Below are 28,000 nucleotides of genomic sequence, written 5' to 3' on the forward strand. Positions count from 1 at the left end.
TAGGTAGATGGATGGATGGAGACCTCTCGCTCGCACTACATACACGCTACAACCTTTGCTCCATACTACATACTTAAATCCGTACGTTGCAGGAGTTCGTCGCGTGGCAGCGCAGGGTGGACAAGCCTATTGCGGATATACATACATGCCGGATGCGCATTGATGAAGATGAACCGTTCCTCCTGCCGACTAAACACTAGCCGGCTAGGCGTGTCGATACCTAAAGTGCAGATCTTGGTTTTGGGCCCGGAACGAGAAAGAGTAGGAAGAAAAAAACAACATCAACAACAACAGAACAGAACAGAGAGAGCACAGATTGCTGCCCAATGGAGCGGGGCCCACAGCGACGCGAAAAGTACAGTAGCCAGAGGCCAGTACATATGTACGACTAGTAGGGTAGACGAGCCGTGCTCTTAGCTAGCAACGTTCAATGCCCCCCCCCCCCCCGCCCCATGTCCTAGTCAACGTATTATCAAAATTACTAATATCGAAGATGGTTAATTGCTATTAGTATTCTCCTTGCTCCAAGGCTCCTCCTCCTCCTTTACCCCCCTCCTTCCTCTCCCCTCCTCATGGACAAGGGCACACTTTTTGCGGCCGAGCCAAACCTGCCTTGCCCGCTACTAGCCTAGCGGGCGAGCCCGGCACTCTGTAGTGGTTCACTGGCAGCAGGCTACCTGTACAAGGCATAAATGCCATGTTGGAGCCGCCAATGAAAGTGGTGAGGTGAGGCTGATCGCCTTTCCGTTAGCACGACTTTGCTGCTGCTGCCCAGCCCTAAGAAGGGTGGAGGGATGGGACGGCTTCCCGACAAAAAAAGGATCCTTCCTACATACGTATCACGACTAGTATCGTCGTCGTCGTCAAAGCTTGGCAATCTGGGGAGGGGCTGGCCGTGTGGCATGGTTGTCCCGGAAAGAGAGATAATTGCTGTAATTCCTTCCTCGGATAAAGAAAGACCCCTACTACATGTGCGTGAGGCTCCTGAGCCCTGGCTGTATCTAGCCAAGCCCATAATAGGTGTGACGTTTGCACGGGGAAAAGCAGATCATAATGGCCTGGAACCCCCAACTTGCAGCCCAGAATCCCAAACCATGCTGCACGGGGCGCAACTTGGCTGAGGTGACGAGGATCGCGACGAGGGCTGCGCCTGTTTCGTGCTGAGCCGTCTGTTTTAAAGCTGCGACTTGTGGGGTTGATTGATAGGGAAAGGACTGCAGGGCAGGCACTCAATTTCCGGCTACCACCCCTAGTCACTACACAGGTATAGACCACATGGAGTCCAATATGTACGTCCAAGTACACACGTCGCCTACAGGTAACCAAGATAGGGTGGGTGCCGATCAGCCTCACCGAGCCTTGGAATGCTCAAGGGCCAATCTTCGTCACGGGCAGTTGGTCAGTCACTAGGTCCGATATGGGCAAAGGTGGGAAGACGGAAGCTTTTGCCCAGCAATTTGAATTCAATTGAGCAGGTGTTGGCTCGGCCCATTGGGTGTAACGCGTGTGAACGCAAGAGGTATCTGGGGGATAATATCCCCATGAGGTCTGCAGTGTTCGGCAATGGAACAAGTATCCAACATGCAGGCAGGTAGGTACTAAGACTGGACGTCTCACAAATATGCCGTAAAAAAAGACATCTCAGACATACGAGGTCCTGATCCCAAGTCACGAAGCTCGCCCCCCTCCCCGGCGCCGAACTATATCTTCCAAGACATCACCACCCCCCACCAGGCTTCCTGCCGCACCCGGGGTCAAGACCCCCGGCTGCCTTTGCTCATCCTTGCGGTTAGTATTCAAAGGGGAAACTGTGAAAGAACCTTGCGCCCGTAGATGCCTCTTTTTTGATCGTACGCCGTTCGCCAGACCGAAAGCCGGTTGTAGATATCTCTGATATGGTGCTGTGGAAAAGATGAACGTATGAAGTGTGTTGTATAAACAGGGCCTCGGCCAAAGCCAACGTCGTGCATGCACAGTGCACCTTGTGCGCAGTGACACCGACCGTCTTGGATCTCTGCACAACCCGGCTCGATACGAAACCCGGGAGAGCGTGTGCAACCGAGTTGTCGCCGTGAGATGTTCTTCCAGAGCCCGCGCGTTCCTATCCCCGCGGGTGATGTGGGTGGCTCGAGAGGCTTATAATATGACACAATTACGCTTTCCTTTGCCTGCCGATTTGCCAGGGCGTGCGTGCGACCCGCCGTTCGGGGCGGGGTTGCGGCGATCTGATTGTGCTGGCCGCGCAGCTGCTTGTCGCTGCCGACGGAGTATCCGTACAACATCGTAGAAGGCCTTTTCGACGTTGATGCAGTTCTTAGCTGACGCCTCGACGAATTCGCAGCCCAGTTCGCGTGCCAGGGCGTGTCCTTCTTGTGTTGATACCTCTCGTTCCGTCACGCGGTCGCTCTTGTTGCCGACGAGCATGATGGGGACGTTGGCGTTGGGGGCTACGTTGGATATCGGGGATCCGGGGTACGTCGGTGATGCGTTGACGGATTCCTTGACCCGCTGGATCTGATGATGAAATCTCTTGATGCGTGAGAAGGAGGATCGTGACGATATGCTGTAGACCAACACGAAACCTTCGCCGTCGCGGATCCACTGATCTCGTAGTGCCGTGTATTCTTCTTGACCGGCTGTGTCGAGCACCTCTAGCATGCACGCCTGGCCATCTATGACAACTTGCTTTCTGTACGAATCCTCGATCGTGGGGTCATACTGTATGGCAGCAACAGGTTAGTATCAAAAGCCGAAAGCGGAAGCTGCACCACCGGGGAGCAAGGGGCGGGGGGAGGCGACCTACAGTCTCGACGAAATGTTGTAAACACAGTTGGATCGTCAAAGCTGTTTTTCCAACACCACCATCACCCAGCACCACCAACTTGTACAATACCATCTTGCCCGCCATGGTGGAGGATCGTTATCTTCCAAGATGCCTCGACCAGGCCGTCAATTAAATCCGTGTTCGGGGGTGTAGGAGGAGGCGAGACAGTCGCAGATGAGCGTGACTTGGTTTTAAGAGTGTCTGTCCAAAAAGAGGGGTCGGAGACGGCCGCAAAGCCAATGTTGGATCCAAGCAACTCTCAAAAGGTTGGAGAGACTGGCAAAGCAAGCGAACGTATAGCAGGGTCCAGATTGGGACCGACTGACCGACCAGCCGACGGACAAATAGATCGATAGACGACGATTGGACAGATTGGTAGCGGTTTTTTAAAACAGTGTGCACTTGGATCTGTCGATTCCGGTCGCGATCTTTGAGGAAAATGCGGAGGCCACTTGTGGTTTTGGCAGGCAATCCCGGCTATCCAGAGAGTTCAATCAGAATAAATCACTCGGGATGCTTGCGTAACGGAAGTGGATTGGAGGGGGGGAAAGGGTGCGCAGCAACTGATGTTAGGGAGAGGAGGGTGAGGAGGAGAAGGGAGCGGGCGCGCACTGCAGAAGAGATAGCAAGGACAACGGGAGTTTATTGCTTGTCTGGTTCAGGGATGGGTTTTGTTGATGTGGTGGTTGGTAGGTAAGTAGGCAGGTAGTAGTTGTTATTGTGGCACGCAGCAGCGGCAGCAGAAGTAGTAGTAGTAGTAGTAGTAGGTAGGTAGCAGCAGCAGTAGCAGCAGCAGCACAGCTCGCTCAAGTCAAGCTCGGAGCAAAAAGAGTTAATAACAACAACGAAAGCAGACTGGGGAACTGCTCTGGCTAGGTGGACTGGGACTGGGCTGGGCTAATAAATTAAACCAGCAGCAGCAAGCAGCAGGAAAACAGAGGGGTTTGGTTCGTGTGGGAGAAAAGAGGCCAGGACCTTTGGAAGGGATAGAGACTCGAGCTTGAGTGTGGAGAAGCCAATGTAAGTGGGAGAGAGCGCGCGCGAGAGAAGAGAGGGTCTGAGCTTGGACGGTTTTTTTTAGGAGAGACCCAGGCCAAGTCATAGTGTGTATATGTGCAGTAGGGGGACAATACCTTATATACCTAGTCTCTAATGTAATAAGGGACCGGTCCTTCTGTAAGATGGTGAGGTGCAGGGTTGCGGTACAGATGGGAGATGGCAGTACCTTGGTCGCCCGGTAGGTAGGCATGTAATTGTAGGTAGGTAGAGGTCAGGCAAGCAACCTACTTTTTTTCTTTCTGTTCCTCTCGAATTGGAGGGACATGGATCAAATCAAATGATGACGGCCCAGAGAATCAGGAGGGAACAATAGGGTAGGTAGGTGGTGCAAGAACAAATCATACATCAAACCAATACCTGTCTCTATGCTTACTACCAACTACCTCCTACCTACATACAAACAAACCACATCGATGTACTGCTAAATATACTACATCCGCACATAGGTCTCGAGATTATTATCACCGCGATAGGATAGGATAGGACGAATAGACTTGCAACCCAGCTTATCTCGATACCTGCCTGCATGTGGTTCAATTGCAGTCGGGCACGCACCCGGTTAGAAGAGGGCCGATGGCCGGGCAAGGACAACAAGCTACCTACGAGCCTACCTAACCTAAGAGGTAACGAGCTTTGTTCTTGTGCGAAGAGGCACCGATCCATGGAGTTGGCCAAGGATCAAGCAAGAAGGATAAAAAATTGCTGGCTCAAGGGTCAAGGATTACAAGCAAGCAACTGGCTGCGAACCAAGTGGAGGAGGGTAAAAAGTGCCGGGGTTGCTTTTTGGGGGGTTGTGGCTTAACTGGGGGGGCCAGAGAGACCGGAACCTCTCAGACCAAACTTGAATTGGGGGGTCGGTCGGATACTACGTTGATGTATTAGGCTTGTCCTGAGAAACGAACACTGATGAAATAACCAAGCTAGACCCGGCGGTTTCTAAGGCAAGCTCCCTCCTGCTACCAGCAGGTAGGTATGGATGTAGAGTCTGACGCAAGAAAGATATCAAAGCAGCAGCCTCCTACCTCCAGCTAAGTAAAGAACAGCAGGACTGAGACCGCCTAGCTCCCGTCCCCAGCACCGTTTTTTTCTTCACCAGCCAGCCCAGCCAGCACTTAGTGGGGTAGCAGAGCTTGAAGGGCAGAATCGGTAGGCTGGCAGCTCAGGCAGACCTCCGGCGCCAAACCATCGTGATGCACGTACATCAATAGCGTACATGTATGCGCAGATAACAGACAAAGACAAACAGAGACTATATCGTCCAATGTTGACATGCTGTGCTGCGACCTATGCGTTGCGTTGCGACAGGTCTCACCCGGGAGAGGCAGACGGACAGATACTCCGTCATGCCGTATGGCTGACGACCCCCGAAACCTTATTGGCCTGCTTTCCCGCGCTTGTGCCTTTATGCGCGTGGTGTCACTCGTTTCCTTTCGTCAATCCTCGTTTCTTGCCTGCTGGTTCTCTCCCTCTTTCGTCCAATGAGTGATGCTCAGACAGACGACTGGCCGGCGTGGCTGGGAACCGCGCAGAGCTGGCTGGACCTTGACCCTTTGGAGGTCTGTGAAGAGCGGTTGTAGGCGTTGCAGAAGCGCATACGGATATGATAGGTCCTATCGCATATGCGGTTGCTTGTGATAGGCATCGTTAGACCGTACCAATACCCGCCGGCGTGACTGTGCAACCCATGTTTGATGCCCATGGATCCGGTATGGAAAGAATAGCGGGCTAGTCATCGAGTCGGTATAGCAGGTAGGTGGTAGACATAGGTATAGAAAGAAGCAGTATAGCTACGCGATCAAGTATGGCCATACCCAAGGACCAAATTTGTTGCCAAACGAGCATGGTCTGCACAGTCCTGGCACGGGTTTTCCTGGGTAAAATGACCACCGCGCGGTTGTTCACCACATACTGATATGAAGTACCTATCCTCTCCCACGGAATGAAGCGATAAAAGCAATCAAATGCAGGATGGGTCTGCATATCATCCAGGGATCCCTGGCTACGGAGGCCGTTACGGTTTTTGTGGGAAGGCATCGCTTTGGGTCGGTCAGTTGGCGTGTGTATTCCAGGTTACAGTGGCTATTGTAATTACGGCACTCGGAACAATACGACGGAGCAAGAGCTACACCAGCACGGACAAAAGCACAGCAAGCACCTGCAGGCAAAGCCAAAACTGTCCGACCACTGCCTACCACTACGTAGACACTAATATTACGTATCACAGGATGGTTGTTGCTTCTTTCCGTCTCCCCGTGGATGTCGCCTACGACCACGACCACGACCCGAATATCGACGGGTTCGCGGTTGCAGCATGCAATGACGATCTAGGAAAAGGAAACCCAACCGCACCGCACGGCTGGCAACTGGCTATTGATCGACAAACCGGCATTGCACATACAGTAGTAGGTAGTAGTGTTTACAAGTATGTACGAATTTATCTTCAACCCCGCAGCAAACCCAACACCGAAAGGCCGCGGATGTGGACTTGTGGCCGGAGCGTTAGAAAGAGAACCCGCGTCGGGGTCGGGGAAGGGATTATATGATAGGACCAAGCCCAGCTTCAAGCACCCAATGACATGAATATCACATCTCGCTTCGCGGTTGCGCGCGAAGGCGTAGCAAGCGGCCTGTTTTGACGGTCGATTGGGCCAAGTTAAGTTTACGGTGGGCACAGGCAAAAAAGGACCCCCCCTAGAAGAAGAAAAAAAACGTCCCCGGCCAAGACACACGTTTCTAACGGGTTGGTTGAGCCCTCCAACATGTTGAACCTAGGCACAGCCCGTAAATATTCATCGTTCCCGACCCGGCCGAGGTCCAGGGAGAGAAAGGTTGAGGGAAACGGAACCAGAGTGGAAGAGAATAGCAAAAAACAACTGGATACCGGAAGCTAGGCCGGTAGCAGGTGATCCCAAATCCCTCTGATACAGGGTCGGGGGTCGGAGAAAAGAAGAAACACCCCCACCTGCCCATCATCCATAATTGATGACCGATCCTGGGCATGGCGCCACAAAGATTCAACCTAACCTTGAACCAGATTGCGATCACTACCATCATACGTGCATCTACAGAGGAGCACAGTATGCCTGGCCGCATGCTGTGCTTGTCTCCGAGAAGGGCGAGATTGCCTGTTTCAATACGACCCATCGCAACGCAGTAGCCCAGTAGGAGGCGGAGAGGGAGAGGGAAAGCTTGACTGCTGCAGCTGCCAACATCTCTGATGCAAGAAGTACAAGTCTACATACATGTAGGTAGGTCTGGTACATGGCCGGCCGTGAGGTGATATGCATCCTCCGGTCCTGCACACCGTTTGCAACTGAGCCTCAACCCCTGCTCGCGCGTTAGGAGGGTCTCCTGTTACCCTAACAGTTGCACGCCCTCCTGCTAACCTTACATACTCTTTCTTGCATACATAAACGAGACGAGACATCAGACGATCCGTTCTGTCGGGACTGCTTCTTCACAGGCAGTACTGCAACAATCATGATGTTGGTCCTCGTTCCGACGGCTGTGTCAAGCGGCTAGGCCGAGCAAGGCCCATGCCATGCTCGTACCGATCCTGGTCTCCCACACTCCCTCTTGTTCTCAGCCTGCTGGATTGCTATGGTATAGGTATGGTACCGTGCATGCATACCACTACACTGGGCTGCCGACTCAACCTTCCTTCAGCTGCTATGGATAGACCCGGGCCCCTCCCTACGCTGCCTGCGATATCCGAGAACTTGAGTTAGGTCTAATGATGGATGCCCACGGAGTGCTCTTGAACAGAAGAAGCCACTGTAGGGAGTACACGGGCCAAAGTCCAGCGGCAGAGGGGGACAGCAGCACGGTCGTTGGCTTATATAGCGTCTAGACCGTCGTCGCCTACCATCAGTGCCGGGATCCACGAGCCCCAGCGTGAGCAATGTGGTAAACTACATAAGGCGTTCGGTGGCTTTGGAGCGCATCTAGGCCATTGCTGCCACTGGTCGTGCGACAAGGTCCGCCAAGTGGCCGAAGTGGTTGCTCAAGCTGTGTTGCTACGCACGCCGGCCGCCTTGTAAGAAGAGAGTTCCATTCGACGTCAAGAGGAATGCCTTTGGCTGTGACACCGCCGACAGTGTGTCATCCTACGTTGTTTTTTTGCCGCATGGGGCAGCTCTGGCCTACTTTGCGGTCGAGAAATAAGCCCGATCGATGGCTGACATCGACTGGTCCCAGCCGCCGCACCAAGTTTTGTTTGCGATTCATGCAGCTTACCGTCCGCCGAGACACCTTTAGGCTATTCTTGTCGTTCAGCTAATTAGAAATTGCAGCATCCCATATACCGGCCATCGAATGGGTTTGGCCACTCCAAGTGGCTTGGAAAGCTAAGTTACCTTATGCTCATGGAGCATTCGGATATCGGCCGGCCCCCCACGAAACTTGGGGTATACTGCTAGGTAGTAATGTGCACGTGGGCGGGCCATGGGCTCATTCCGCTACGGGACAAGGCAGAAACTCGTCGTCCGTGAAGACCCCCGGGTACGCTAGGTTCAGCACGCTCGACGTTCACACGCACGCAGATGGCTCCAGGTTGTCTCACTTGGTTACTCCGGTTGTCTGTGTAACCGGCTAGCTCGCACGTGGAACAGTGGTGCGTGAGAAATGCTTGGCTAAGGCTGACCACTCCCTCTGCTTCACCGACTCGAAATTATTGGACCAACCATGATGTATCAAACCCCCACCATCCTTGAAAGCCGCAAGCAGGACGGACGGTTTTATTATCTCGATATGGGCGCCAAGCAGGATCTGTTATCATCGCGCTCACCCGGAGATTCCGAGCCGTCTCGCAACCTCTACGAAACCAGCCTGATCGGCAGACACCCAGACATCGACCCAGGTGCGGGCTTCCTCGATCAGGTCCGGCTGAGAAGCCCAGTCTTCCTCTCGAGGCCGCTCTACATAAACGGTCTTGAGCCCGCACGACCTGGCCGCTTTGAGATCGCCGAGATGCGCAGCTACCATGGCACACTCTCCTGGCTGCCGGCCCAGCGCATCGACTGCGCCCAGATAGGTTTTGGGGTTGGGTTTGTAGGCCTTGAAGTCGGCGGAGGATATCAATCTGTGGAAGCCGAGCTTGCCGTGCTCGTTCAAGTCGCGGAGCAACTGTTGGTTGCCGTTGGAAAGCGTCGAGGTGGTATAGCGAGTCCCGAGCATCTCTAGGCCCCGGGTCGTGTCGTCCCAGGGCCGCAGATAATGCCAGATGAGGCTGAGTGACTTGGCCTCCTCGTCGCTGAAGACCCCGGCTAGGCCCCAGTGCTCGAGGAGCTCGAGCAGGCTGTCGTAATGGTGCGTGTCGATGTCCTTCCACGCCGTCTCGCCAGGCACAAACCCCCTGGTAAACTTGCCGTAGCTAGCCCGCCATTGTTGCGCAAAGGTCGCCCAGTCCGCGTCGGTCAGCTCTGCTAGACGAGATTGTAGTGACGGGGCCAACGATTCGAACGCGGGAGAACCTCTCTTGTCCCGGCCGCGCCTGATCAGTTCGGCGACGACGGTAGAGCGCCAGTCAACGACGGTCCCAAACACGTCGAAAAGCAGCGCATGGACGCCATGAAGGAGGGTTGGTGCAGGTACCGCGGCTTCCGTCATTCTTTGCTGGATTCGTTGACCGAGCCGCCGTGGGGTGGTTTATTTCAAATTACCGGAAAACTGATTTGATGGGATCGAAGGCCTGGTTCCTATTCACTCGGGGTTACAGATGGGGTCGTCCTTCGGCAATAAGCTCGACTTGCAGGCCTGCCTCCGACCTAGCGAATGCCGAGCTGGGGTTTGGTCTCCAACAGCTCGGGACTATCTATGTCATCCCCCACCTTTCAAGGTCGGCCTGCATGGGAATGGGCCGAATGAATGCAGGCTTACTATGTGCGTAGTATGCAACGTTTCTTCGTCAGCATGAGTAGATGTAAATATACCTGCCCGAGCGACATGGACCTGTACTTGTCGTTCGTGGGCTGGTATCCAAGTTGCCAGTACCCAGCCTGCTGCCCCTATTTTGGCATGCGAAAAAAAGTTTGCCAGTTCCTCCACCATTCATGTCAGATCTTCATTGCATTGGCCTATCGTAAGCACGCATGTATCCACTCATGGCATATCCAGCGTACAAGATCAACGGCTAACCGAGGTTTGGGGAACCAAAGTTGGGTGCTCTCTCCACGAGTGCCAGCGAATGCTTTCCCATATCATTCATTCCTGTGACAACGTGTCGCCGTATACTAATACTTATACGAATGAAAAAGATACCTTACATACTTAGTGTCACATGTGGGGAACTGATGCGCCCAACGTAGTCTCCGCTATATCGTTCAAATGCGCTCTCTTCGTTCTGTGTGCGGAATACACTCACGTGGGCCAGGGATTATACTAAATGGATGGATCCCGTGAGGTATGAACCGACGGCTAGATCCCGCCCGGGTCCCTTTTTTTCTTCTTTATTGTCGTTCCGGGAAAATTTGTTCGTTTCTCCGGTTCCCGAATTCCGAAGACTACGATGATGGCAAGGTCCGGGGACGAACATCGGTCCACCTATTTCTTTTTTTTTCTTCATCTAATTTTCTTGCCTCTGGAAGTCAGCCGCCTGGAATAATGTTACTACCGTGGTGGATGACTTTGGACCTCCGTAGCCCACGTCAACGAGAGCTCTGAGATGGACCGCGCACCGGGAGACTGGCTGCTGGAATGCGGCCTGTACATAGGACTTCTGCCCCGTATCTCCGGCACGCATACCTCATCTATCTACTTCTACCAGCACTAAGTCGGGCGGCGGTGACGGGCAGGTATGTTCTGTACCCGGGCCTTCGGCAATTCCACTTGATAATAGGCAAAAGTCTTGGCAGCGAAGAAATAAAGAAAAACTCTGGTGATGAATTATAGATATATACACTATCTCGCAGCCAGTAGAGAGCCACCAAGATCAGCCGGGGTTGCAAGAACCGAACGAACGCCCTCTTTGAAACCAGGTGAACATGGATGAATGCCCGAAAGCTGAAACGGAGAGTACCTACCCTCTGGTTGGTATAATGTCTTCTCCTTCTTCGACTTCGATCACGCACGTTTGTTCGATGTGGAAGACATGCCGGTGCAGTCCTGCGGCAAGTATGAAGTTTGAGCTGAGATGACCGTGGGGCATCCATGAGGCAGGAAAGAGCATATGATCTTCCCTAGTAGAGACAGCTCCCATGGCGGCTCTTATTAATTAGGCAAGACTGGCTGGTTTAACCCGTCTAGACCCTTCCTCATTTTCTCGTCATCTTTGGAGCCGGTCGAGGTTGGGCGTTTATCGCGTGCTTCGTAAACTTCTATCTCACTTATAGCCACATGAGTATTCATGCAAGAAGACCATTTGTGTAGTGTAGCGTGCTTCCTCCAGATGGCGCGTCAACCGTCCGCCCCTCCGGACACCGATTACGTAGAGATGACCGCCGGGACCGTCAGGACACAGCCGTCCAATCGGGTAAAGGCAAAACACAAAATCGCTGATCTGACCACACAGAAATTCAATCTCCAAGAACTTGACTGTGTCCAAGTCTATGTGGCATTGCTCTATAGCCTGGAAGAGCTGGAAAGTAGAACAGGGTGCTCCAGCATTACACTACCCCTAATGCATTAACTTAGGGAACCAGCTCTGGCATCAGCACAGGCATTCTTTGACTGGGTGAAATATCCCTCGTCGGTGTGGCTGTTTGCTATTGACACCGCGAGTGGCTGGAATTGTACATCATGTCGCCCCCAGGGGCGCGAGGTCTCGCCCGCTGTCCATCCCATGCTGTCCATATCAAAGGGCCCGTATCGTTCCTCAATCCCACCATAGGCTTCGTGGAGGCCAGCGGAAGCGGCAGGGCAGCGATACGCCGTTCTCGCAGCCATCATCGTGACCCCCCGGAAGATGGGAGAGGCAGTGTACCACCAATACCAAGCCGTGCGCATGACATGACTACTACTACCGCTACCGGTGCCGGCTCTACTGCTGCCGCTGACGGTGCGACCGAGAAGCCGGCACCGGGAGTGGTCTTTCATGTCTGGCAAACGCGCAACAATCGCAAGGGGAGACACGCCGTGGCCGTCCGTGTACCGTCGCATCCCGCGGCGACAGGTCTGGAGCTGCCGATAGCCACGAATGCTCCAAAACAGGTCATGCGTGGGATAGGGAGGATGGTTACAAGGTACCCAGTATGGGATGTTTCGTACGACGTGGCCATCATGTTTACCATTGGTAAGTCTTTCAGTGTTTTCTATGGATACTGTACCACAAGTCTTCACACGTTCGGCTACGATATCTATTTCTCTGACACGACAAGCTCGCCAGGATCCGTCATCTGGGTCATCAACGGCTTCTTCGCCTGGCTGCCCCTGCAGAGCCCCTCCTCCGCATTCGCGGGCGAGACGACCCTGGGCGGCGGGATCACGGCCTTCATCGGCGCCACCGTCTTCGAGCTCGGCTCGGTCCTGCTGATGCTCGAGGCCGTCAACGAGAACCGCACCGACTGCTTCGGCTGGGCCCTCGAAAAGGAGACCGCTGCTGCTGCTGCCGCTGCCGCCGAAGAGGAAGAAGAACATGTCGGGAACGGACGGCTGCGCCTGCGGCCGCATCCGAGTCGCTGCGTACACCACCACCGCGATAAGCGGTCGTTTCTTTCTTCCAGACTTGCAAAGAACGACGGGGTCGGCGACGACGAAAAGGGGAACAGGGCATGGGAGTGGTGGCCTACGTGGAACGAGCTGACGACGCACTATCTGCGCGAGATCGGCTTCCTGGCCTGCCTGTCCCAGTTTCTCGGCGCCACGGTGTTCTGGATCTCGGGGTTCACCGGGCTCCCGCCCATACTCGACGCGCTCTCGACGGCGGCGACCGACGGCATCTTCTGGCTGCCGCAGGTGGTAGGCGGTCTGGGCTTCATCGCGTCCGGCTGCCTGTTCATGCTCGAGGTGCAGCCCAATTGGCACACGCCCGCTCCGAGGGTGCTGGGCTGGCACATCGGGCTGTGGAACCTCGTCGGCGCGCTCGGCTTCACGGCCTGCGGTGCCCTTGGCTTCGCGGCCGGGGATGCGGCCGTCGAGTATGCGTCTACACTGGCTACGTTTATCGGTAGCTGGGCATTCTTGGTATGTTTTGCTTGGCATTGGTGTCTTCTCACTCCCTATTTAACCAAGGGGTTGTGGGCTTTACGCGGTCAATCTCGCGTTCTACTACTGCATCAAAGCTCGAGGGTATCGGTTTTATTACTACTTACTAACTGCCTATTAGATTGGAAGTGTCATTCAGTGGTATGAAAGCCTGGATAAGTATCCCGTAGTGCTCAGAAAGTCGACGCCGACCACGGATACATAGGTGCCTAATCCTGTTTTCTGGAATCAAGGAGACTTGAATACGAGAACAAGACTTTTGTCACTCAATTTACGTTGCAGACTTGGATACCTCGCGTCCGTACACGATTGACGTTGTTTTGTTAGATCTTATAGTATGTCACGTTATTTATTCGTTGAGCTGGCATAGCTTTTAGGATCTTCAAGCGACCTTCTTAATTTACAAGTCATACTACATAGCATATTGGAATGGTTACTCGTTGATAGCCTCTCACCGAAGCCTAGGAAGTATGGCTGCCCCCTTTTCCGAGTCGGATTTGCATGGCCCTGGACCTGGGTCACTATGCACTGGCTGCTGATCAGGTCCCACGAGCTATCATGCCATAATAATGGCGCTCCCTGGAACTTCTACGGCCTCACAAGCAGCAATGGCAGCAGTTAGGAGGAACGGTGGTAGCGATTGCCGGTGCGGCTGGATCAATGTTTCACCTCCCGCGGGCCGGCCGCTGTTCATCTCTTGCCCACGAACATTCGTTCCACCGTTCAGTCTAGCCCGCAGGCTTTGCAGTTACAGACTCGGTATGATAGTGTCGGTTCATCCATTGTCAACGTCTTACGTCTGACTTAGGATGAGGAAACCAGCGCTGCCGTGAACGAGTCTTGTTTTATTGGGAGCTGCCGGACCCGCGCGCCCGTGACGTGAATCACGTCTTGACTTGGAATTTGTCAAGCTATGGGTCAATTCATCCGGTGTGCCATTTCTTCCACCGTCCAGGCATGCTTGCCGTGGGATTGTGACCTGACACACTCGCATCTATTTGACCTGTCCCGTCTATCTCTTGCAAGCCCAGGAGGGTCGTTATTATCAGAAATGAGAGAGTCCCTCTAATGTAATGTGATTGCACCATCATAGGATGAAAAGCGCAGGGCTAGCCAGGCGATCCGAGAACAGGACGCAAGGGCCGACCGATTGATTTGATTTACTTTGTGCAATTGATCGTCAGGAACGCCCGGCCTGAGCAGAGACAAGAAACACGGCTGTCCTGGCCGCGGTTCAAACCTCGCGGGCCCCCGGACCATGCAGCCAACATAGGTGGCCATTTTGCCATGTGTGCGGTGGGAACAAAAGACACACTCATACACATCGGAGCAAACAATGGGTGCCCCGACTTTTCTCAAATTGATCGTTGGGGATCAGATCAGACGATTCTAGCCCTCACCAATCTTCAGTCACCTTGCGTTATCACACTGAACCGTCGTCTCAGTCCGCTTACGGGGGCGACGGGGAAGACACGGGATGGTGGATGAATAGGAGGAGCAAGTGCTGCCGATACCCGTAATCTGTTGGTTCGGTCATCTTCCCTCTTTCTTTCTTTCTTTCAGCTGTCTGGGTGACATGGTTTGCCCAACGTCATGTCATGAACTGGGATGACTGGCACGATGTTGCGGTGGTGGATTACAAGTTTGCTGGCTCCTCACTTCACCACGATTTAGTTCCGGCGCCTCCTTGCCTGGCCTATGTAATGAGCGCCCCGACGGACCGCGTGGTGTACGAGGCGTATGTTGGCTTGCTTGCTTGCTACCTGCATGCATGGGTGGCGGTCCCAGAAAGCTGGGAACACCCCCGGTCCAACAACAACCAACCAACCAACTGGCTAATATGAGATATCGAGATTAATGAGGGTTTACCTAAGCATCCTTGAAAAAGGGGCGGCGAAGAGGACAGAGAAAGAAAGAGGGAGGGACGGAGGACACACGGGATCATGCAAGGGGAGGGGGGAAAAGTAACCTCGAAATCCAACGGCCAGCATTAAGCATATTGAAGCTGCACGGGCTGTGTCTCGGACATCTCGCGAAGGATGGGGAGCTGAAGCTGGAAACTGATCTGACTGATCGCTCTGAGACCTCTCTAGCAGCACCGTTTCCGGTCAAAATACCTAATCGCGTGAGCAGCCGTTAAGTGACACCCTTTATTGCTTTCATGCTGTGATATGATCATCAATAAACCTGGTACCTCGCGACGGCATCCAGGATAGGCAATCTCCAGGGGCCAGCATCGTGAAGCTGAGCTGGATGCAAATTTACCTACATGACCTAGCATAGCAAATTACGTGCTCGCTGATTTCACAAGTCTGTCTTTCGTAACATCTATCAAACCTGCATGTGCATGCAGTAAGAACATAATCTGTAGCAAATGATTGCTTTTCTTTTCATTGCATATTATTAGTACATATATGTATAACTCGATTGCTTTTTCCCTTCGTATTTCTTCTTCGCCCTAATTCAGGTCTCGCTCAGGGACGGCCCGGACGGAGACACGCACCGTGCTCTGCGACATCGGTGTTATATTAGGAACAGGTGGATGCACGAGTTATGTATTGCCCAGTATCGCCTCTGACGTACAACAAGCAGAGAGACATGGGAAGGCGAACAAGAGGGATTGCTCGACGGGATGGATCACCAATCTGCCTGGCCTAGGAGCACATCAAGTCCATGTCTGCAGGTGGGTGTTGGCCCCGGCGCAATTCGACGAATCGGAAGCGCACCGTCCGCCGCATTGGGTAAAGAGGACTGAGTGAGCTCTCTTTAGATTAATGACTTCTGTTGGACATTGATTTGATTCAATTACTTCTCGACCGCAGTTGGTCTCGAGTTGGTTACATAACGCCTCCAGGGAAAAGACGACGGCGCAGCACACTGGGCAGGGAACAAAGCTGGAAATCGGAGTATATGAAATCATTAGGCCGAGCGCTTCGAGGACTAGAATTACGACCAGACTACTGGGTGGCGGCCCCCCAGTGAATATTGTTAGTAGGGGGAGACTTTTACATATTGGGTCCTGGATGGGCGCCTACTGTAGGTCCTGACGGGCCGCCACGGCACGGTTGGATAGTGTGTAGATGGTCCTTTGAACCGCTCCTGTCTGGCGTTGATTTAGTCTCGTAACAGAGCAAACTGCCGCCGTTCCATCTAGACCGAGCCAGCCACAAAACATCTCCGAAGAGGGCCAGTTTTCCTTTTTCTCTTGCTGTTTTGGGAATACCTGACGTTTCACGATCGATAGCTTGTTGACTAAGAGAGAAACTTGTCGAAGCAAACACACGCCAGCCAACGAGACCGGTTCTGTTTCCCAGGCTAATGATCTTGTTTCGCTATCTTCAACAGTGGTTTTTTTTTTATGGATGTGATTTGGCTGCAGCTTTTTAAGCACCATTGAATCTGATAGCAGCTCGTTGCAGCGGGGAAGCGGGTGAGCGCGCCGCCGCTCGACCTGATCAGCCAAAAATCCGGTAATCAACCCAGGCCGCCTGCATGTTTCGTTTTCCTGATGAGTGTGGGCGGCCGTGCTCCCTAATGTTGGGGTAAAGTGGGATATCGAAAAACCCAACGTGCAGCAATAGCTGGGCTCACCAATCAATCAATCTCTCGACAGGTGGACGGACGGCGAAGACACGTGAAGACGCGCGCACAGAAGGACGTTGAATCCAGAACAAGTTGAATCTTGGGACGGCGTGATCCCGATGGCACCGTCTCGTAACCGGTCTCGCGCTGTCGCGCTGATTCTCGCTGGAAAAGATTGGGATAGGGGCCATCTGATGCAACCTTGGGACGAAGATCCCAAATACATACAGACATTGACCTTACCAGGGTTGTATTAGGCCGGCGGTGCGTTATTTCCCTTTGCGGGTTGAAAGGCGGCGTATCTCTTCTTCTTCTTTCCTGGTTTCTCGTCGTAGGCCTCGGAATAATATAATAAGCATTAATATATTATATATTTTTAAATAATTTTAACGTTATTATATTATAATACTTTTATTATATAACTTTTATAATTTAATATTAATAAAAGGTTTATTAATTATTATTAATACCTCTTTTTTATTAAAAATAAAGATAAAATAACCTTTAAAATTAACTTAATCGTAATAATTTAAAGTTTAATTTAATAAAATATATAATTACCTTTTTTAATTTAACGTTAAATTTAATATTATTAAATAGGACTTTCTATATTATAAAAATAATATTAATTTATATATATAAAGTTATTATATTATATTATATTAAATTTTTTAAAATAAAATATAATAAATAATATTTCGAATATTATTTCGTCGCCCTTTAATATATACTTTATTATATATTAGAAATTCCCTACTTAGAATCGGGCTTAGATCTATCGGGTTACGAAAGGCTTAATCCTAATCGAGATAGAGAGACGGGAATAAATAGGGTTAATATAAAGGTTAAAAGCTCGATATTAGAAATTAAGCTATATTAACGTTTAAAAAAATATTTATTATATTTTATTTTAAAAAGTTTAATATAATATAATATAATAATTTTATATAAATAAATATATATTATTATAATAATATAAAAAGTTTTATATAATAATATTAATATTAACGTTAAATCGAAAGGGGTAATTATATACTTTATTAAAATAAATTCGAAATTATTATAATTAAATCGATTTTAAAAATTATTTTACCTTTAATTTTGATAAAAAAGAAAGTATAATAATAATTATATATAAAAAATAAATACTATTAATTAATTTTTTTAATAATAATAATTATAATTAATAATAATTAATAAACCTTTTATTAATATTAAATTATAAAAACTATATAATAAAATTATAATATAATAACGTTAAAACCGCCTAAAAACGTATAATATATTAATATCTATTCTATTATTCCGAGGCCTAAGCCACACAACACCCGGGGATGCTGTCCCGCTGTTGGTTGCGCTGCGACAGGCCCTTGGCCCCCCAAACTGTGACCAGGCCTCAATCTCGTCACAACCCATCGTCGAAAGGGGGCATTGGTCCGAAGCGTTGCTATTTGGTAGCGAATTGACAGGATTCAGGGCAAGCACACCAAGCATGCCACTGACTAAAGCCACAAGTTGGCATGGCGTTTTTTTTTTTTATATTTTTGTGTGAGGGCTGTTTGTTGATCTGATTTGCTGGCTGGACTTGTGGTCAAATAAAAGCTCATCCAGCGTCGGTGTTGATCAGGATCCGGTGATAAAACACCATGTGGCAAAGGTGGCCCTGAAGACTGGCCTCTGGACTCTGGAGGGCCAATTGAGAGGGCAATAATCTTCCTATTCGCCTACCAGACTTGGGGCGTGGAAGGTACGGATTGATGAGGCAGATTTGATTTGATGTGATGGGACGAGAAATTGTACAATTGAACTCCATTATCCCATCCAGTCTCGGGTAGGGCCCACTGGCCAGAGCTAACCTTATTGCTCTGATTTCTTTTTAGACCTGCCAACTCGATGCTTGCAGCCGATGCGCAGCGCCTGCAAGGTTATCATGGCCTGTCACAGTGGGCCACGACGGGGGAGGGGGGCAGCTCCATGTCGTGTGGATTGTTCGTCTTCCGGATATTGACAGTTGACTCGAGAGGGGACGTTTCCCGTCGGCACGTGGGGTTAATACCTGTCCTATGAGTGCATGCGGTGCAGGTACATTGGATTGAATACCGATGAAGATTTTTGTTCGATTTATGCCTCGAGTGGAGGGACGGAGAGAGATACGTCAACCGCCTCGCCAGAACGACTTGACTTGACTGGCTTCCGGCGCGGCCTGGCTGCGCATCCATGGGGGTCTTTGCCCCTCTTCTCATTGATTACTCGAAGAGACGGGACGGAGTAAGTAGATTGCGTCTCCGTGCGTGCATGCCAATGACTTCAATATGAAGTGTTTTATTGCTTAGATGCCATTATCAAGATATGAGAATAGCATTGAAGTTGTATTACTCCAAGGTTTACGGGCACCGCCAAATTCTTTTTCAGTGGCGTTCCCGAAGAGGGCGTTGGGCGTAATAATGAGCCCATCTTAAGGTCCAGGGACAGTTGAGCCGCGCACGGCGTTGGGTAGGCTATATCTCCCTGACCTATTCGTAGATTAACACACACGTGTCTCGTGTTATCGTCGACGAGGTCTTCCACGAGCTGACCGGCCGCGAGTTGAACGCCTCGAAGTCCAAAGCCAGCCATGCCACGCCTCTGGAGGAGGGTGTGACCGACGCGCACGCCGCTGACACTTGCTAATTTCCAAACACAACTTACATTGCCCAAGTCCGTTTGAGGTTGACCATCCCGCACAACATTGGGCCAATTTAGTGCCTGCATATCCTGCCCTGCTAAGCAAGTAGGTGCATACTTGTGTTTGGTCAAATTATGTACCTGCTTATCTTGACCAACTTATCTGAAGACAGAGCTCGTACAGCCAGAATGAAAGTATGGATGCCCAGTGCTTTGCCGTATTCCTACCCGATTGACCTGTTACCGACAATCACTGCATATCACAGCTGAATGCTGATGCTTTGGTCACAAATATCACACAAGAGGCATGCGTACTGACGCGGCCGATTCGAAGTACATTCATTCGTCGTGTGGGCTCCACGATGGATGGATGTTCGTGCCAATGCAAGATGGGTTGCAGGGGGTGCAAACCCAAAATGGCAAGCAGCAGAGAGTGGAACCTTGCTTGCACTGACGGACCGGGGGGCTTTTAGGGCCTTCTCCTCATTCAAGCCAATACGATCAGCGCTCGAGAAATTGCGCTCTGTAATGGACCCGGAATCCTATTCGACGTCACCTGAAAAGCCTCATTCGCATTGGGCCTAGCCGTTAGCAGCATGGGAGGTGATTCCTCGCAACACTAGCCTATGGAACATGGCGAGGGAAGATTGTAACGCTGCGGTGCGGCCGAACGATATGCGGCACACATATCACACGCGCAGTCTGCCTCACTGGCCGAGTCGAATCGAATCGTTCGTGACATCTTCTCTTCTTCCAGCAGAGCACTTGGTTGGTCGTGGCCAGTGGAGGCGGTATAGCAAGTCCCTGAGTCGTGCTTGCATGCAGGAGGCATCAATTGGCTGTGAGCACTTTAGGCCCGAGTCTGCAGGACCGGATCGCAGTCGTGAGGAGGTGCTCCTCTCCGGTAAAGTCCGTCGATTCGAAGTGAGAAAAGTATACATCGGCTCACTATTCAGTAATAGGTTTGATAGCAGCCTCGTCTCCTTTTTTTTTCTTCCGAGCAATCACCTGTTAATTCCAGGGTCCTATTAGTGAAACCCCTGGCTCTCGGTAAGTTGGTACTTGCTTACCAACTTGCTTACCCGCCGCTCTGGGAGCACCCTACCCCTGATGATTCCTTAGCTCTTTTCCACTCTCAGGCTGGGCCAGAGCCCACCAGGCCCGAAAGGGACAAGGCTCGTTGGGAAATTCAGAGACTCACAGCTCAGAGACACGACGTTGCAGCGCCACGGGGGTCTTCATTTCAACGAGGAAGCCAAGGTCTCACAGCTCTGCAGCTTAGGCAGTCTTTGGCGGCATTCTAATTCGATGCAGGCACTACCACAACCTACATCTCCAAGTCCATGCATGTATGATTGATTGATGCAGAAAACAACAAAAGAGAGTTGCATACCAATTGTTTGTACATGCCCCCGAGTGCTGCCCCGAGACCTTAATACGGCATTAGAGTGACAATTTAAGGTACGGGAGACAGGCAAAGAACAAGGCACATACATGGTGACTCGACTTGACTTGACCTGACCTGCCTGGCCTTGATTCTGCCCTGGTTCTGCCCAGAAGAAAACCCCAAGCCGGTCTCGCCCACGCCCACTTCTTTCAGTCGCAATCAATTTATGTATCGATCGCAAGCGAACTCCGCGCTCTGATCTCGTCGCGGCACCCACGGGCCAAGCAGCCAAGCTATCCATTGCGTCCTGCATGCCGCATACTACTGCAATGACCAGTGGCCTGCACATCAACCAGGTATCCAAGGCATCCTTGTCCACCCCGGCATTTCAACCGAGAATCCATCACTAGGATCGACTGCTAGCACCTTGGAGCAGCCCTCACACCCTCACAGCTTGGGCAGCAGTAGTAGGTTCAGTGCATCCCGGGAGACCTGGAGTACATGCCACTATTCATCACGCTTATGTACGGGATGCACTTACTTGCTGCTGCAGTAGTACTCACCCACTGATGCGTACAATACCCGCATCACTACCTATCTCTTCGCCGCAGATTCCACTACAAGTACTGCTTGGGTCTCTTGAGCGGACGGCTATCTCAAGTGGGCAAAGGAGTGGATATTATCATTACAACTAGCGCGCACTCTTCCTCCTAGGTCCCTTGCTTGCTGGTGTAGGAAGCTCTCTCCACGAGTTCCATCATCTTTTCTTTTCTTGCTACGTTTCACAGGCCTAGCACTCTGTAGTAGCTCTGCCATTGGGAAGCTCTTGTCGACCGTGCTTGCGCAAGTCTCTCCCTGGGTGCTGTGCCATGTACGACTGCTTTTCGACTGCCGACTTGTTTCGTCGTGGATGAAACCTTCTTGCGCAACCCTTCGTTGGGCCAGGCATCTCAATTACCCATCTACACACCAGGAGTCGCCCGCACGCGCACACGCACACAGACTTCCAATCCGCCCAGGGCCTTATCGACGTTGAGCTGATTCAGTCGAATTCGATTGTTGTGGGGATTCGCAATCGCAAAGGCGCTTACATTTACGTCCCTCCTCGTTGCTGAAGAGGCTGGCAAAGTAAACTGCGCAACGTAGGTCTTAGACGGGTAACTGAGGGTGCCTGAGTTGTCTCAACTCTATGTCCCTTTTGCTTGCGATCAATCTACTACCCGGACGCTCAGACGAAACGACTGACCAGAGTGCCATTGTAGATTGCGCGCCAACGTTCTACCTCAGTCTCGCCGGCTCTCGCAGGCAACTCACTTATATCTATTCATCCCCACATGCCATTGCCTTTGACCGTACTCGAGTTCTTGCCAGCAGAAGCTCGGTTTTGAATTCGGTCACCGTTACCTGGAAACGTCGAGCTCTGGAGCATAAAACGACCGTTCTTGAACCGGACTACGCCAACCCAACCCAACAACAGCTGTTGCTCCAGACACCGAAACACTAGACGACAATTCTGGAAGGAGTCCCGAGCCACAACCGTTATTAGCTCCAAAAGAAAATCGTAAGTTTTTTTCTTCTTACTCGAGATCTTCGTCACATATTGGATGGGATATGCTGCTATAGTTGGCGGTATCTGCACTTTCTGGGGGCGGTCTTGCGTGGTTGGCCCCTACCTCCGCGTGCCTGGTCATTGGCAATAAACATTCCCTTTCTAAAATTCCGATTACCCATTTCAATGCTGTCAACAACACTAAAAAATGGCCCCTGTGTGTTGTGTGGGATCTACGAGTGCCGATACGACGATTGAGACGCATTAATGCTAATACTGGGGACAGTTGAATTATAAGCCGGGGGCAGTGCATGTGTCAACGGTTTTAGGCCAACTCCACTGGGGAAGGAGCATTGCAATACAATATTGTGACGTGCTCGGATCCATTTCTGAGAAAAGACGAGCTATTCAACGAAATCATTGCGATTGGGTAGGTTATATGGTGCCTTCGACCCCTATGCACTTGGGTGCTCAGGAGGCTTCTTGATCAGACTCTAGTAGAGTGACACAAGGTCATTCGCACCAGGAGAGATCATGGCCTTATGGGAGACGGACGACGAGGTGAGCAGCCCCGTTGCTGCATCACTACCAACACCTTCGGACACACCATACCAGACACCATCGCGCAGATCATCACGAGCATCAAGACGCTCACGCCACTCAGCCACGCCTCCAGCGACTAGCTCTTCACCTCCGCCCATGCCATCGGAGAAGAGTGCCAAACGGTCTTCCAAGGTTATGACAGCGGACGAGCCCATCAGCATGTTGGACCCACGCCGCTTTACCCCGACCCTGCACGCCAACTTGGTGTCTGAGATCTTGAATCTGCGTAGGGACCAGGAAGACAAGCTGAAAATCATCGAAAGGCTCGAGGTAGCCCTGCATTCAACGAAACAAGAACAAGAGGCTGAGCAGACGTCTCTTCATACTACTTCGAAAGAGAACAGGTCCCTCAAGCGCCAACTAGCTCTACTCGAGGGTGGAACCTCTTCTGCCCTCGGCGAGCTCGCTAAAGAACGGGATGAAGCTGTAGATGCCATTGTCGACACCAGAAAACGCCTGGAAACGGCACAAAAGAAGGTCCGCAGCCATGAGGAAGACTCCCAGAGAGTGCATGAACAGTGGGCCAAGGAAAGGGATGAGTGGGAGGAGGAGAAGCTCAAGTATGAGAGAAGGCTGCATGTTGCCGACACACGGATGAAGACGATTCTTGAAGAAGTCGCCAACCTTCAAGATGCCCAACTCGCTCGCCAGAACAACCCCGAGACCGAAGCAGAGGAAACCGGCAAGGATAATGATGCCGCCAGTGTGCGGACGAATAGTTTAACAAATAGCATACGGTTCTCGACGGTTCCCACCGAAGCTCCTGGGGCCAGCCTCGCGGATGAACTTAATTTCGACTCCGACGGTTACCAGACAGATGCCGATGGCCGGGAAAGCATTGCAGGCCGGGAAAGCATTGCAGGCCGGGAGAGTATTCTCGGCCGGGAAAGCGTCCTATCCAACCGTCACCACAATCGCCAGTTCAGCCGCGATAGTGTGATGTCTCTACAGAAGACCCACCGGCGCAACATGAGCAGTGAAAGTCAGATGCGACCTGGTAGCGTGGCCCGAGGCAGGATGTTCATCAACCAAAATGTTCTCGATAGACTCGAGGGCGACATCCGCGAGGACGACGAAACACCTTCTCCGCCGAAGCCTGAGTACAAAGAGACGGGAGTGCAGTTCTCCCCACCGCCTTCGCCAAAGATCGCACCAGTCAAACCAGCAACCCCTGAACCGATTATGAAGATTCAGAAGCCCGTCGAGGTTGACAGTCCACCACGCGGCGACACGGAGATTGAGGCCAACCAGCGAAGGAAGCGCGTACACATCCACAAGCCGGTTCCATTCGAGCTGCCAACTCCCTCTAAGCCGATGGTATCTGCAGCATCTCAAACAGTCGAAGCACCACTCAGCCCCCCAACAACTCCTAAGCTGAAGCAGGAAGAACTCTTCCCCGTTTCGCGCACTCCCATGTCGACGGTAGCTACACAAACGGAGAAGCAACAGGAGCAGGAGCCTTCGCCTAAACCATCTGACGCGCCTCCTCTTCTGATTCCTAGTATTAGCGTCCACCCCCCGACAAGTCGACCTCAGACACCGAAAGAGCACCGCCTGCCACAATACGTCAAAGATTTCGGATGCCAGGTGTCTCTCATCCAAAACCGACCGTCCACCTCCACAGCTGTTCAAACGGATGAAATTCGCGTAGATAAGCGGCTGGATCGACTTCCTCCTCACCTGCACCCCTCTGCCATCTCGTCGCGACCAACTTCACCGAGTGCGCCAACAGCGGTCCCAGGCGTGGACGATGGAAGCAACTTTACCCCAGTTCCGGCCAGTCTGCCCCCTCGAAACCCGCGCCGTTTGACCTCAAAGCGGAGCTTCGCCAACGAACCTCCCTCTTCACCTCCGGCTTCACCATCCGCTGTTGAAACTGTAACCAAGGACGCGTACCCGGGCAACAATGACGATGGTCCCTTGTCGAGTCAGAAGGCGCCAATGCGGCGACCGCACCGCATTAGCAGCCTGTTCGCTGGTTTTGATGGCGCTAGCTCCGACGAAGGGGATGAACTATTAGACGGTGACTTCAGTGATAGCGAGTTCAAGACAGCTCTGTCGGCGCCTAAACCGAAATCACCGTCTTACCGTCATAAGTCGCGTGGATCTGCGGCTACAAGCTCCACCGTGGACACCATGCCATCCATCCCGAGACATGGAAGGAGTACACTAAAGCACATCGGAACTACCGAGGTGTACAGCAGCTACAACCTAGCTGAAGACAGGGATACTGTTGGCCGTATGCCTGCAGTGGCTCGGCCTGGTGAGAAGGCAATGAACTCTTCTTCGCGGGTCGGAGCCATGCGCAAGTCTGCTTTGATACAGAGCGGCATCACGACTCACGGCCGCTCAAGAAGCCCAAGTCTTGGAGAGCACCACGATCCTCCATTCCCCATTCCCACTAGGGCAAGCTCACGCAAGCCTCCCTTCAATGCCAGTGCCCCCAGCGATGGGCAGCGAAGCCCAAATTATGGCAGCGAGGGTTTCCAACGACGCGGTTCCAGGACCCGGTCCAATAGTATCCGTAAAGTGCGGTCTGCCGCAGCAATGCCACGCGCCGCACGGAATAGGCGGCGGGGTAGTTCGCCTCCTCCAATGTCCCCCTCTGAGGAAGCACCTAGGAGTCCAGGGCTGCCTCCGCTACCGAAGAACGATATCACTACTCCCCAGAAGACCCGAGGATACGGGACTGGGCGCTACAGAGGACACCGATCTCAGCCGTCAACAACTACCGCTAACACAGACAACACTAACGCCGGGTCCGCCGCGAGTGGCCCGCAATCCTCTGGCGTCGTTGATGCTATCGCACAGACGATGGTTGGAGAGTGGATGTACAAGTATGTCAGACGTCGAAAGTCTTTTGGCATGGCCGATACGAAGGCAGACGAGACCAGCAATGACCGCCACAAGCGATGGGTCTGGCTGGCTCCTTATGAGAGAGCCATCCTCTGGAGCAGCAAGCAGCCTTCTTCAGGCAGCGCCCTGATGGGGAAGTCTGGCCGCAAACTGAGCATTCAGTCGGTTTTGGACGTCAAGGATGACAACCCAGCTCCCAAGGGTGCATCCACACTGTTCAACCGTTCTATCTTGATTTTGACGCCTCAGCGGGCTCTCAAATTCACAGCTACGTCGTCTGAGAGGCACTATCTGTGGCTGACATCTTTGTCTTTCCTGGCACACTCGACTCAGGCCGTCCCGGAGATTTTATCTCCGGTGCCTCCTCAGCCATTGCTTAAGCCGACTTCTGCACCCGCCTACGAAGTACCAGCAACACGGACCAAGAAGCCGACCATCCGGGATTCCATCCGACTCACAAAGGGAAAGCACCCAAGCCTGATCAAGCCAGAACCCCTGCCTGTCTCGTCCGAGCAGCTAGAGGAGGACGAACTCACGTTCAAACCCGAGGACTTGAGTACGTTAAACCATGCGCGTGATCTTTCGAGAGAAGTGGCAGAGCCGCCATTTATCCCTCGATACCATGAACGCTCGTCGGAGAGGGTTCATGAACGCGCCAACCAGGTTGTGCTTCATGGCCGCAAGCGGAGCAACACGGGCGGACATATCCCACCCCCCTTGTCTTTCCGCGGCTTTTCTGGCCCTGCCGGAGGCCCGGGCAGTTATCATACGGCGACCGACAGCATCGCTGGCAACAGCGTGGGTACGGCTGAGAATTCGGACATGTACGCTGTCGGATCTAGCTCTGGTCACGCTGCCTCCACGTGGGGTATGAGCACCAATGAGTCAGTGCGGACATCCGAGGCATCATCTCGTCCGGGCAACAACTTCTTTGAGGCCATAGGGACGGTTCGCATGGAGGCCTTTATCAGCCCTCTCGCGTTCCCCCGTGTGCAGGAGTATCCCGAGGAGCACGACGAGATGCGGAACCGAGCCCGGCGCCGTAGCAAGGAGGTGCGCCGACGCAAGAGTCGTAGCCGCCACCGAGACAGCTACAATTCCCGGACGACACGCGGCACCGACGAATGGTACGCGGCAAGTAGTACGAGGGGAGAGGAAGACTACTTCCGGGACGATCCCTTCAAGGGGTTTTGAGCAAATGATACTTGAAGAAGCGAATATGAGGAACTAACTACCCCCCTGGCGTTGATGTGCGAACGAAGATACCCCGAGCGTCTCCTTTCTCTTCCTGATGACCCGCCACCTTCTTTCAGGGCATCATGGAATACTTTTTATTACTGGGCTGTATTTCAATACTACATGCCCTTGGTCTTAATCGGCCTCGGAGTTTTGGGAGTTTCAAGGAAAAGCTGGCTAATGAGGCACGAACACCCACACCAAGTGAGGTCCTCCCAGTCCACTCGTTATACTTGCGACACAGTCATTACCCAAGCCGTGGGGCCCCCCTTCCCGGTCCCGGCTTTCACCAATCTTCTTACCATGTACTCATAGTTATTTTTGGGGTTCTGTACGATTATTCGAGCCAAAACAAAAAGGCGGCAGATGGACTGCGCCTAGGATCAGGCTACTTACTACGTGTTCTCTTGTGTCGTCTCTTGGTTCTTCTTCTTGTTTGGAATTTTTTATATATCAATGTATATCAAAGGGGAAATTAAGGGGGGGCTCTACAGGAATGGGAGGGATATCTTATCACCCAGCAAAGGAATGGAAGAGGCGGCTTTTTCAGATGCAAATCTGGCGGAAGGGAGGGGATCTGGTCTCAGGACCAAGAAAAACATGCCCGAGGCGTGTAGGCGGGTTGGGCTTTCCAACGCCCCAAAAAGGAATGGCCCTCGACTCAAAGCAAAGAGAAAGAGGCGAGCTGTTTTGATCTTACTTTCTTGTACAAACCATATAACACATCTTCGGACACTACAATACAGTGCCTCGGTCTTTTCTTCTAGGTAGTTCTAATGAAGATACGCGATGTATTCCTTCTATCATGAAGTTTTGATATGCCTTGGTGACTGTATTATATGGGTGACATCTACTGTGACGGCCAGTTACCTGACTGCTGGTGGATGCCTATCAATTCCCCATTGTAGACCCCTCTTAAGTGGACCTCGGGCTCTGAGATCAGCAAGCATAACCCCACCATCAAAGTCCAATTCATCGAGGCGAATGTACCCCACGTTGGACAAATTCCGCCCAAAGATACCAGGCAAGGAAGGTTGTTTATTACACTCGTTTGATCTTGTTCCTTAAGACGGTCATTCCAGGTGAGAACAGACCGTTTTAC

The 28,000-nt window shown here is 52.0% G+C and overlaps 5 protein-coding genes across 5 annotated transcripts; 3 read left to right on the forward strand and 2 right to left on the reverse strand.

Annotated features, from left to right (window-relative positions):
- Nucleotides 1–2,136: 2,136 nt before the first annotated feature.
- PG985_002846 (ras-2 protein) lies at nt 2,137–2,908 on the reverse strand (the record flags this gene model as incomplete). The annotated part of the gene is made up of 2 exons (XM_066822615.1): nt 2,137–2,718; nt 2,804–2,908. The coding sequence occupies 2 exons, from the start codon at nt 2,906–2,908 to the stop codon at nt 2,137–2,139; spliced, it is 687 nt and encodes a 228-aa protein (XP_066690047.1).
- Nucleotides 2,909–6,108: 3,200 nt separating this feature from the next.
- On the forward strand, nt 6,109–6,386 carry PG985_002847 (uncharacterized protein; the record flags this gene model as incomplete). The annotated part of the gene is made up of 2 exons (XM_066822616.1): nt 6,109–6,285; nt 6,336–6,386. The coding sequence occupies 2 exons, from the start codon at nt 6,109–6,111 to the stop codon at nt 6,384–6,386; spliced, it is 228 nt and encodes a 75-aa protein (XP_066690048.1).
- Nucleotides 6,387–8,665: 2,279 nt separating this feature from the next.
- Nucleotides 8,666–9,490, reverse strand: PG985_002848 (uncharacterized protein; the record flags this gene model as incomplete). Its single annotated transcript, XM_066822617.1, has 1 exon — nt 8,666–9,490. One exon carries the CDS (start codon nt 9,488–9,490, stop codon nt 8,666–8,668), a length of 825 nt encoding a protein of 274 aa, XP_066690049.1.
- A 2,127-nt stretch (nt 9,491–11,617) lies between these two features.
- PG985_002849 (uncharacterized protein) lies at nt 11,618–13,226 on the forward strand (the record flags this gene model as incomplete). The annotated part of the gene is made up of 2 exons (XM_066822618.1): nt 11,618–13,000; nt 13,143–13,226. 2 exons carry the CDS (start codon nt 11,618–11,620, stop codon nt 13,224–13,226), a joined length of 1,467 nt encoding a protein of 488 aa, XP_066690050.1.
- Nucleotides 13,227–22,737: 9,511 nt separating this feature from the next.
- PG985_002850 (uncharacterized protein) lies at nt 22,738–26,856 on the forward strand (the record flags this gene model as incomplete). Its single annotated transcript, XM_066822619.1, has 1 exon — nt 22,738–26,856. One exon carries the CDS (start codon nt 22,738–22,740, stop codon nt 26,854–26,856), a length of 4,119 nt encoding a protein of 1,372 aa, XP_066690051.1.
- Between the last annotated feature and the right edge of the window lie 1,144 nt (nt 26,857–28,000).

Source organism: Apiospora marii (assembly GCF_038362585.1).
Source record: "Apiospora marii strain CBS 49790 chromosome Unknown utg000002l_segment0_segment0, whole genome shotgun sequence".
Classification (NCBI taxonomy): Eukaryota; Fungi; Ascomycota; class Sordariomycetes; order Amphisphaeriales; family Apiosporaceae; genus Apiospora; species Apiospora marii.